The 12,407-nt window shown below is 35.4% G+C and overlaps 1 protein-coding gene across 1 annotated transcript in view; it reads left to right on the top strand.

Moving 5' to 3' along the window:
- Positions 1-12,407, top strand: part of FGFR1OP (FGFR1 oncogene partner) — a 28,192-nt gene that overhangs the window by 11,121 nt on the left and 4,664 nt on the right. Inside the window, exons 3-8 of the mRNA XM_009274250.2 lie at positions 522-576; positions 1,227-1,315; positions 3,190-3,321; positions 4,119-4,202; positions 8,691-8,908; positions 11,535-11,644. Of these exons, the coding sequence (XP_009272525.1) occupies positions 522-576; positions 1,227-1,315; positions 3,190-3,321; positions 4,119-4,202; positions 8,691-8,908; positions 11,535-11,644 (688 nt within the window). The remainder of the gene's footprint in view (positions 1-521; positions 577-1,226; positions 1,316-3,189; positions 3,322-4,118; positions 4,203-8,690; positions 8,909-11,534; positions 11,645-12,407) is intronic.

Genomic DNA, 12,407 nt, shown 5'->3' with positions numbered 1-12,407 from the left:
TGACAAGGGAGAAAAAACATTTTCATAATCTATTTGAAGGTCTTTTAATTAATAGAAGATTAGTATTGATTTGTGAACCACTAATTAGCACGGTCCACACTTTGTCTAGATGATTTGTAAATTCACATTTTTTAAAAAGTGGGACTGAATTTCCTTAAACAAACTTGGCATTATATTAGAGGAACAATTTGGGAAGTTACCTGCTTAACTTACCTTTTTATTCATTAAGTAAATAAAGATCAGTATGCTATTAAGAACTTTGGTGAAATTAGTCCAGCTCTGTAGCTTTTATAATAGAAATACATAGACAATTTTAATTTGCCTAAGTAAATGTATGGCTCTGCAGCTTTTACTTGTAGGTAGTAGAATTAATACAAAGGTATATTTTTGAAGAACTGAATTACATGTGCCAGGCATAATTGTGGAACAGCGTACACCAAAACACCAACTTGCTATGGTTTTCAATTTCTTGTTAGTACGAGGATGATGTTAATTACTGTTTGGTTTTTGCTTTTTGACAGAACAAAACACCTCTGGTAAATGAAAGCTTGAAAAGTTTTTTAGGTACAAAAGATGGTAAGTTCTTTGAGTATACTTCTCAAAACAATAAAAATAGGGAACAAAGGATTAAATCTTTGAATCTTTTATTAACAGTACAGTCTTCATGACATAAAGGATGCTTTTGTTCCTGTCAAATGTCATAATTACTATTCATTCAGAATAGAATTCAATCTATAATTTTTGAAGTTGATATTGCTGAAGTTGTATTTTTAACTGAGGAGACCAATGCATTTAAATTAATATTTCATGATGAGTTATGATTATGCTAACTCAGAGCCATTCTAGACCAGTAGAAACAGTAACCAGTGAAAACTCACTGTAGAGGTACAGTAGTGAATGCACATATAGGAGAAATGCCAAAAAGTCTTTAAAACAGCTGAATAGTTAAAAAAAAAAAATCTTATGCCTGAATTTTTTAATCAAACTCTATCTATGCTCCTGCAGTATTGCTGACTTAAATAATTTTGATATGATGGCTGAGTTAGAAATTAGGGAATTGCTATACAAATTAGCTATGTGGTGGTAGTTTGCTGAATGTCTAAATGATGTTTGTAGGAGTGTTGAATCAATGTAGATGTTTATACCAAAGCCAAGTTAATGTTAAATCTTTGAAGTAAGTATTGTTTCTGTTTGGTGTATTTTTACTCTTCTCATTTCCTTTTTAGGTCGCTTGGTAGCAGGTCTTGTTGCAGAATTTCTACGTTTTTTCAATCTTGATTTTACACTGGCTGTTTTTCAGCCTGAATCAAGCACAGTAAGATATACTGGTTTTATTTGTATGCTATGCTGATTGTTTGGAGTGCATGGCAATGAATACAGAAGCTATAGTAGATTTTTTTCTAAGCCTCTTGCTTGTGTTTATTCTAAATAATTTTTTATATTTAGTCTGTAAAAGGTACTTATTGCCATAAAGACACATATTCCAGGAAAGTGTGCTAATATGAGTGAGTATTCCCTTTATCAAAAACCAATGCTTGATAATATGTTAATTTTGAATTAAATTAATAATTTTTGTGAATTCATAACAGTATGTACAACAGAATACTCCTGCAACACTTTTTGCCAATAATTTTACTATGTCATGATATTAAGTTAGTATTGTTACATGAAAATTAAAATAATGTCAGTAATCTACTCTGAGAGAAATTTCAGTGAAACAAAGGACTTCGTGCAGATGCACGTGACAAAAAGTGATTGAATAGAATAGTTCAGTTGGAAGGGACCTATGATGATCATGTAGCCCAACTGATTGCTTTTAGGCTGTTGATACTGAGTTAGAGGTTTTTCATCATGTTTGTCCCTTTGTCTCTTTTTATGATATAAAGGTTTTAATAATAAATTTGGGTTTGAAACAGTTCCATTTAACTGAAGAATTTATCTTTACATCTCAAATACTCATTTTTATTCTTAATGTCAGTTTAACTAGTTAATTTATTAAAAATCCAACTTTGTTAAATCAATTAATTGACTTCTGTTTCTCAGAAGTTCATGTTTCTTTTTAGGGGCTTAACCAAAGAAAATTCCATACACCCTTGTCCTTTGCCAAATATCCTTAGCTGCATTTATTGCACTAGGACACATCTGTGCAAAGATTCATGTTCATGCTACCAAATAGAAACAGTCATGCTTTCTGTCATGTTGCCACTCACTCTTGGGAGCAGTGCTTCATTCGCATTGTAAAGGCATCTCATGCTCTTTGAAATGTCCCCTTCCTTTTTCCAGTAAAAGTCTTTCACCTAATGCAGTGCATATATGAAATCTGGCCAAAGTTAAGCAAGTTGGCCAAGACTGCTGTGTATAGTGCTGAAAGATTTTACTTTGTCTTCCTCTACTAGCCCCTGTCTCTGAGCAGTCTGTTGTATTGTCTCTTTATCCTACATGTTTCAGTGTGCTTGACTAGTGGTGGCTTGCTTCAGTATTTGTTTGATCAGTGTTTTGATAGGAAGTGTCACTAAATAATCGTAAGAGTTCAAGACGAATGGGTGCCCTTTGCAGTATTGCCGTTCTGAGGTTATGCCAACCAACTTGGGTTTACTGCAGCATTCTGCTTCTGCTATAATGTGAAGTTCAGTTTTTAAAAAAACATGGGTTTGGACAGAAACAGGGATGAAAGTAATTCAATATCAGCCAAAAAAAAATTGACAGGAAAAAATTAAAGAAAAAAATACACTTTTAAAGTGAAACAGAGACTGAAAGTAAGTGTTGACCTATGCTGGTGTACTTCTATATGCACAGGAATGGGGACTCTCCATCATCTGTGAATTTGCTGGAACCACTGGCTAGGTGTCCTGGGATCCACTTTTAAATGTGATAGGCTAAAGTAACTTGACCATATAAATCCTTAAATCCTGAAGCATGCTAATTATGAATACTTGCATATTTAAAACAACTTTGGATGGTCTGTGATAAGTTCAGGTACGGATCAGAAATAAATGATGCAATTGGCTATCGTTACTTTAGTCCACATGCAACAGGAAGTCTTAAATAATCACTTATTTAACACATCAAAATATTGCCATGTTAAATAAGACCAAAAAGTTTTGGGAGTTATAATACAAAATATATATTGTGTTTTCTGACAGTTATTTCTGTGTTGCGGTTTTTTTTTAATGTTTTTTTTTCCTCCAGCTAAATGGCCTTGATGGTCGAGAAAACTTAGCTCGAGATTTGGGAATTATAGAAGCGGAAGGTACTGTGGGTGGTCCCCTGTTGTTGGAGGTTGTTAGAAAATGTCAGCAGAAAAAGATTTCAGGCAGTGAAGTAAGTAGTGTTAACATGTAATTTCTTTCTTCATAATTCTTTATTCATTTTCATTTCAATGATAAAATAAACTGAAATTAAGGACACTTGGCTACTGTTGTAGTATTATACTCTTTCAAGTCTTTATTATAGTTAGTATAATAGGAAATGCCTTCAACATAGCTTATCAGAAAACAATGCTGAAAGATAAAGATTATGACTATTGTATTACTTTTAATGCCACCCTAGTACTCTTTACTAATACTCTGCTACAATATAGTAACACAGAGTGAACCCAGATAAATGACACAAAACAGTGTCACTTACTTTCTAATTTCTAGTGTGGTTTGATAACACTTTTAGCTGTACCTATTTTCGTTGGCAGACTTCTAATTTTAATATGACCTGAAAAGCCTAGAATTGGTTTTGTCAAAAGCTTTAAAGCTGTTCTGAAAACGTATGTATTTAAAACTAAGTATATGAAACTACTGAAATACTGAACTACCTGAAGGCAATAACAGTAATATCTTAATGGAATATATAATTAAGTTTTAATTAAATGAATGAAATCCAACCAATAGCATTTGCTTAGTCTCTGTTGTGATTGTGGCTCGAAAGAAAATTTTCTGCACCTGACATGCATTCAGTACCCCAACAAAAGCTGAAATTCAGAAGTAGTTGTCATAGACTTCCTAACATAGCATCACAGTGTGACAGTTTGCATACTGTGTGAGTGAGGATGGTAGCCTTGTTTCTTGTTTGATGGTATTATGACAAAATTCAATATATTTTTAATAAGTGTGTCTGAAACTTTTTAGGTGTCTCCAGTTCTAAGTGATAGCCTGTGCCCCACATCAAAATCATCTGATGGAAGATCAAGTACACACCCTATACCAAATAAGGTAAGATAGTTTATATATAATGAAAAAGCTACATAACATACATGAGATCAGTGAAAGAGAGAACTCCTATGAAACTGCGGATACAATGGCATTCACTTAAATGATCTTCAAAGTCCTGTACCTTTCTGACTGGGTAGGTGACAGCGCATACGCAGAGTCTCTGTGAGACACAGACAGGTTGGAGCTAACTTGTCTGTGTATCAGGCAGCTGGCTGATTACTGCTTGGGATTGATAAGGTGTTAGGATACAACCGTCTTTGTGTTGGGACCTGTGACTTTCTTTTCTCTGCTTCCTGTTAGCACAAAATCTGTATTAACTAACATCTTCCAGGCCTCTAATAGTCCTTTACATTTGATTAGAACTGATCAACAGGTTGAGAATTATGGGAGAGTGTAGGGCATGGAAAGGGGCATGATCACTTAAGCCTCTTTTCCCCAAGAAACCAGCTACGCACTGCACCCAGTAAAAAAAAAAAAAACAACAAACCACCAACCCAAAACCCAAAAAAGCCCAACCCAAAGCAAAACAACCCTGATTCAAGTACTGAAGTTTGTTCAAATTATTGATGTAATCTGATCACATAAAAAGTTTTAATAGCTTTTTTTCAAGATTACTGGAAATAACTTAGAAGCTTTCCAACTCACTAATGAAAGCTAAGAAATATAGCTCTGCATGGATTTTGTTGTTAGTTTATTCATTTGGGAGAGGGAATGATAAGGATAAAAGCAAATAAAAAGACAGTTCAATTTGAATCTGCTTCGTTTTTATTCCAGTTCTTTAGTTTTTTGCCATGCAAAACCAGAAAACTGTACAATTTGAAAAGCAAGGTTCATTTCAAGATTAAGTTACTTTAATAGCTGTGCTTGTTGATAGTACCTTAAACGCTAATATTTCTGTAACTGACCTTTGAATGGAAATTCTAATAATTTCAGACCTGCTTTAGGAGAAGATAATTCTTGTTTGGCACCAGCTTTTAAAACAAAAATCCACTAAAAAATTCTGAATGCTACTAATACTGTTGCTTCATACCTGAGCCCCTACTTTTGGCTTAGGGTGTTTCTAGATTAGCTAAGAACAACTACTGATGATGAGTTAGAAGTCATAAATATTCCATTCTCCCTTGCATATGCCACCTTTTCATGTTTGGGTTTAAATTACTTTATTTGAAATAAGTAGGTCAGAAAGAGAAGAGCCAAGTGTTTGTTATATGGCTTTTCCTCAGGAATAGTTGTTTAGAGGAGGAAAAACGTAGTTCCAGTAGCTTGTAAATTGAACCAGGTTTCATATGTTTTTTTCTGTGTGTGCATGCACATGTCTTGAGGCTGGTCCAACCTCTGTCTGGTATGAATCTTATTCCTTTATGTCTGTTCTTGACAGAGCTTTTTGCAGCGCAGTTACGCAGGTTGGTGGGTTTTTTTTTTTTTTAACTTCTACCCTTTTTGCAGTGGTTGAACTTAGCCAGCCAGTCCAAAATATATTAGTTAGGGGAAGAGAGAGAGAAACAAGCACAGAGGAGTATAATATCTTAAGACTTGTTTCATTAGGAAACTAGATTGATAAGAATGAGTTTTAAGTTATGCCTGGAATCTCTGCTTTAGAGAAGTTGTCGTGGAGTAGTAACAGTCATTCCTGTTGTTTAAGATGATAACACGAATAAATTAGTCTTAGTTCTTTTATCACAATTGTTTGGGCCTGTACAAAACAGGAACTCCTGTACCCAGCTCAAATAGTGCTGTCTAAACTGCGTAGAAAATAAATATAAACCATGGCTGAATGATTTCCAAGCATTAGTGCTATTTTCCAGAAGTGATACTGTATTGCAATTTATTGTATTCTTTGTGTTGAGGTTGTCAGAATTCTTTTTCAGGCTGCTATCAACTATTTAGGTGCGTTAGTCCATAGATACAAAAGCTTCTCCTATTGACTGACTTCAGCTTAATGATAGTGATTGTGACTGGTCCAGTCAATAGAGGCATTTTTTTAATGTGTATATACTTAATCCCCAATAAATATATGGACACAAGAAAGTGATTCTAAGGTTTATTCTAAGGTCTGAGTTTTAGAGAAACTACCGGATAGGAGTATTTAATTCTGAACAAGAAGTATTAAAGTGTGGTAAAAGATCATTCATTGAACTATGTTTCCTTTTTTCAAGGAGAGTTTTGTGCATTGTTGGAACACCACAGTTTAGAATTGAATACTTATGGTGTGCAGCAGCTGAGGTGGTGATAAGAACACTTTCATTTACATGTTCTTTCTGAAGTGATGAGGTTGCAAGTAGAATATAATTTCCAACAAGTTGGGATTTATGATCAGGCTTTTATATTTTTTTTTTATACCCGTCTTCCTTGGCAAGCAAGTCATAATTCCATTGCAGTGGGAGATAGATGAACATGTTCTGGAAATGCTTTTCATAATGTATTGCTGAATCCTCCATGAAAATACATTTATCTCAGAAATGGGGGAAAATTGGTTTGTGTACAGATGTTTCTTCATAGAAACAGCAACAGCTGTTGGTCAGACTACATACTCCTCTAAGAATAAGTAGTGGATATCTTAATGGGACTACAGTTTTTAGATTTCCCGCCCCGTGCCAGTTCTCTCTCTCCTTGGCAAGGGCAGGATGGGAGAATATTCTGCCTGTGCAACATACTTGGAGTAAAAATAAAGCAGAAGGAGGAAATTTTAGCCAGTCCCGGCTGGAGCAAGATGGAAGTTACCTGAACAGTTTCGACTTCCTGATTGAAACTTGAGATTCTCTGGCGGTTTTTCAGCAAACCTGTGAGCTGAACTGGCTCTGACTGTGACTTGGCAACCAATAGATGTAACGTAGAAGGGAGTGTGCTAGGAGAGACCAAGACCACAGCTCTTGGCAGCAGCGAAGAATTACATTTGTTTAAGTGCAAGTGTGAAACCACAATCTGACTTATTAACACTATTAGTCTGAAACGCAAGGTAGGCATGTTGCTCTTTGAACCCTTAGCCATGGTTAACCTATCACTACAATTTGAAAGTAGTTGTTTCACTTGAGCAAAACTTTGATATATGAGTTCAAGCAAAGGCCAACTGTTGTGCTTCTAGTTTCTCAGATAAGATAGCAGCAGCTCACTCCCTCAGGGCCCAGGACAGAAAAGTAGCTGTAACTTCTTTTTTACTCCAGTCAGGGTATCACTAAGCTCTTAATTTTCAACAATTCTGTTCCTCTAGGATATGAAATTAAAATATTGTTGTTACTACCACTTACAGGTATAAGTACTTTTTCTTGTCCTAGAAGAACTAAGCTGCTGCCAGCAGTTGAATGTGGTTCTGTGACTGAGATAAAATGACCTTGGTAGGCCTTTTTCAACTTCCATGGCCTACAGTTTGAAAATTTTACTTCAGCCTTCTGAATGAAACTTAATGGCTCATAAAGAAATACTTGTGACAGTGCAACCTACATATTGGTTATATGGATTAAACAATACTGTTGGTTTTGGTTCAAAACTGTTGCTATTCTTAGTGTGCAGGAAGGAAGTTAGTGAAATAAATAGATCTTTTCATTGGCTTAATTTTAATAAGTCTAGGGGAAGATAAAAATTGCAGTATTGCTTGCTAAGTAGCAAAATGCTATTGTTTAAAAATCAATTTTTTCACAACAGCTTAATTATCTAGGTAAATTTCGATATTGTTCTTTGGGTTACAAAGTTTTGCAAAGATATGACTTGAGCTGTATTACTTGATCTTAAAGTTAGCATATAGAATAGTCCTTACAAGCTTGAGTGTCTGTAGGACTGAGCCATAAGTGTGATACAAAGACTGAAAGTTATGTACTTTTCAAGTATCTTGTTTGTCATTTTTGTTTTTACTATTTGGAGGGAGAAAGTGTCATTAACTGCAGTTGTCTTATGCTTGCTGCTTCAAAACCTAATATTATATTGCAGAGATTACCATTTAATATGGAAGTTACAGTAATTTGCATGGGTTTAAATTGATTTCTTTTGAAGATGGTGGCTGTAACTAACAACATTTGTTTATAGATGAGTTGCAAAATAATATTAATACAGCCTGAAAGTTACATGATGCTTTAAAACAAACAAACCCCCCTATATTCAAAGCTAGGAGGTAAGAATCAGTCTGCATGTAGATTTCCTTATTTGATGACCAACATCTTTTAAATTGGTTGCTTTTATAATAGAGGTGATCTAGATAGCAAAACAATGCAGAGGATGGAACAAAATTTTTTTAATGGCAGCAACAATAAAGAACACTTCCTTTCTAAAGTGATAAACTTTTTTTTCTTGTGTGATTCTTGATGATACTAACAAATTCCTGAGAAGTACTAAAATCTGAGCTAACTTTCTAAAAAGTGATGGTAGGAGTATATTATATGTTGTGTTGTTTATATTAGCACTTACAGTATTATAGGACATAAATCCAGTTTATATGGGTTTTCTTCAAGAGAAATTACTTATTCCTTTCAGTAAGGGCTTTTTTCTTTATCTTTCAAGGTGGCTGAAACCACTCAAAGTGATACAAGTGTCTCATCAGGGGAAGCAAGCAAAAGAAGCATTCATTTTCTGCCTAATGAAACAAAACTAGATCCTCAACTAGAAAACAAAGACTTAAATGCCAAAGAAAAAAGTGATCCAGGTGTGGATGAAGATGATGTGGAGGGAGATTCTTTTTTTGATGATCCTATACCCAAACCAGAAAGAACTTATGGCTGGTAAGTAACATGGATATTCTACTTAATACAGGTTTCTTTTGTCCTCAGTATGCTTGCCAGACCTTTGAGAGCTAGCTGATGTTTGATTATTCACACTTTGTAAATGCGAGTGTTTAGATCTGTTCTGGAACATTTTTGTTTCTGAAATGTGCATTTCTAAGATTCTATTCTTTGAAATGCACAGTGTCATCTGCGATCTCTTGGATGTACCATGGGTGGAAAAACGTATCACTTTAAGGTGCATCAGTTAGACTATATAATGTCCCCAGCCTATTTCTTTGGTGAAATGAACATATATGAGGCACAGATGTCAGTGTCTCTTCATGCAGCAGAGCTACAGTGGTGATCAGTACTAAGGAAGGAAGTGGACAATGACAGGGATAGTGCTTTAGCTCCATAAATTCTGAGAATAAGGAAAGTTTTCTCACAGCTGAGGGTTTCCTCTTCACATTGCAGCACCTTTTGTGTGCAGTTCTATGTTTTCAGTGAAGTGTTGTTATTTCTGCATATGGCAATTTTGCAGACACTTCTGAAGGGCATTTTTTTTGTTCATCTGTGGAGTCTGATAACTGAAAAATACCATTTGAAACAAGAACTAGTGACTGAACTATACAACAGCTTTGTTATAAAACTGAAAAACTTATCTTTGTGTTATCACGTTGCGTTATCTTGAAGCTTAGTTTAAATATCTCTATTGAGAAATGCTGCAAGATCATTTCATGGTGTTCTTTTGCTGTGCTCAAGTAATGGGAGAATTGCTCTAGCTTAGTAGAGATTACCAGAAGAGGTTGGAGAAGTGTTTGCAAGTCAGTTTGACAGTAGCTCCCCTCATGTTGGCCTTTTCCCCCCAATTATGTCGATAGTGGGTAGAACAGTATAAACTTTTTTGTATTATTGCTACAGTAGATGCTTACTCTTGGAATGGGGTCATTCTGGTACAGCACAAAGCAATCATGCCAGGTAAACTAGGTCTCTTTCTAGCAAATTATTGGACTCTCTGAGAAAGATTATTTATAATACAGCTCTAGTTGGATATATATAAAAGCAGAATTTTTTTCTTCAGATTAGTGGTTTTTCTCTGGAAAATACTGTGTTACAAATAACCCTACTATGGTATTTTTTCTCTCTTTCTTATTGGAAATATCAAGATTAAAACTGTATCTGAGTGCATTTGCTCCTTACTCAAGAGCTCATTTAACTAGCCTTCAACCAAAGTCTAACCATTGTAGCAAGTGGTTGTGTTGCCATAAAATAGGTTTAAATGCTAAGTTGGGAAAAGTAGAAAAGGCTGGAAAAACTTCTGGATAAACTAGTTTCTTATTGTTTGAGCATTTTCACATGACAGGAAGGGAAATTCACTTTGAAATTGGGTAAACTGGATTTCTTTAAAAAGACCATCCAAGAAAAAGACTCTTAATTATTCAGTAAAATAAGGATTTTTTTTTTCCTAGTAAAGAAACTCTACAGAAAAAAATATTTCCAAATTATGTGTCTGTAATAGTCACAGTCCACCAAGTAGTAATTTGTACCTCATAATGTTATTGTGATGTAGATATTATAGTAATGTTCCATAATAAGGTTTGCTGAACTTAGCTAGCAACTAATTGTAACTGAGCTGTCTCTGCTGAGTCTTTCACTTCTACCCTCCTGGCAGCTCCTCTAGAGGAGAAAAAAGAACATATTCTTCAGGTGGAATCCTTTTGTGGTATGTTGTGCTGGTATGCCTGAGTCCCAAGAGATGAGTATGTAGGAGAGGTGCCAGCATCGCTTGGTTTGCAAAAAGGTAAATTCCTTATGGGAGCTTTGCCCATTCCTGTAAGAAGGGTGCATTAGAGAGGAAGGGAATAAGCAGTTACTAAGGACAAAGTAAGGGGTGATCCAAGCTCTCATTTCCCCTAGGTCTCTGACTCGTTGTATTAAAACACTTCAAAATTTTGAACGTGATGGTATGCATGATATTTTGGTGATATAGATACAATGAATGATTCAAATGATGTCCATTACTAACAGGAATGGAATCACAGTAACAAACAGTTCTGGTAATACTAAATGTGAAAATCTTGATCTCTTTTTAATAGTGTTTCTTCATCCTTTACTTGCAAGTAGTATTTGAACTCAACATTTTAAATATATGAATGGAATAGGTAGTAGCCAAGTGAACTTTAACACGTGATGATGAGATCCATCTTGCTCTGAGAGGTTTTCGTTCTGTGAACTGACTGCTCTTAGGATTAATAGTTTTGTCAGACATGATCTCTTTTAGTTATAAAACAAACTAATTTAAATATTGATTTATATCTGAATCTTTCTTCTTTTGGCTGCATTTACATGTGGGGATAATGAAAGGCCCCTTGATAAAAATAGTGATGCTGATGAAGGAGCTCTGTCTGTGAAAGAAGACAGGCAGAAGTCTTTGCATAGGTGAGAAAGTGACTTTCTTGCTTGACACTTGTGCTGGTAAACTGTCTACTGTTTTTAAGATGGCAGAATGTAATAGTCCTTTTCCCTTGCTCTTTTTGCTGTAAATATTGCTGTTCTAGTTTTATGACAGTTTCGTAAATAATAGAAAAGAAAGTCACTATGCACATTTTACAGCTCTGTGAAGTACTTACTTGGTTTGTTTTAGGAAAACTGAAGCTAATAAAGCAGGAGGTCTAGCATCCCTTTCTGACGCACCGCCTCTAAAAAGTGGGTTAAGCTCCCTGACTGGTGCACCTTCGCTGAAGGAGTCTGATAGTAAGTTTTCACATGTTTTTGTGTTTTGATGAATGTAGGAGATATTTCCTGTAATGTAATGAATGATCTACGCATTCAGATGCAAATGTGATACAGGCTACTTAATGTGGCACCCTTCTGGTTGTAATGTGCTTCATAGTAATGCGTTTTTCACTGAGTGATCGCATACTGGTTTTTGACATATTATGCTACTATTGGGGCATCTTATGTTTTGGAGCATGAAATACTTACCTGCACTCCTTTTTTTTTGTGTGTGTGTATATAAAGCAGTTTTCAGGAGTATAAAATTCCACTGCTTAGTTTTTAACTGAAATTAACATACTCCTTTTTATTGTTATCTTACATTATTTGCACAAGTTCTTTAGGGATATTTGCTTTCATGTTGTAAAACCTGATCCTGAATACTGGGAGACTGTCCCTGTTTGCTACTCATGTTTTCAAATGTTAGCAGAGTTGAGACCTGAAAATTGGATATAATATTGTCCTGGTTTCGGCAGGGATAGAGTTAATTTCCTTCCTAGTAGCTGGTACAGTGTTTTGGATTTAGGATGAGAACAAAGTTGATAACGCACCGATGTTTTAGTTGTTGCTAGGCAATGTTTATACTAAGTCAAGGACTTTTCAGCTTCCCATGCTCTACCGACTGAGAAGGCTGGAGGTGCACAAGAAGCTGGGAGGGGGCACAGCCAAACTGGCCAAAGGGACATTCCATACCATGTGACGTCATGCTCAGTACATAAACGGGGGAAAGCTGGCCGGGGGG

This window comes from Aptenodytes forsteri, unplaced genomic scaffold, assembly GCF_000699145.1.
Source record: "Aptenodytes forsteri isolate BGI_AS27 unplaced genomic scaffold, ASM69914v1 Scaffold736, whole genome shotgun sequence".
Classification (NCBI taxonomy): domain Eukaryota; kingdom Metazoa; phylum Chordata; class Aves; order Sphenisciformes; family Spheniscidae; genus Aptenodytes; species Aptenodytes forsteri.
This window is presented reverse-complemented; position numbering and strand designations above follow the sequence as displayed.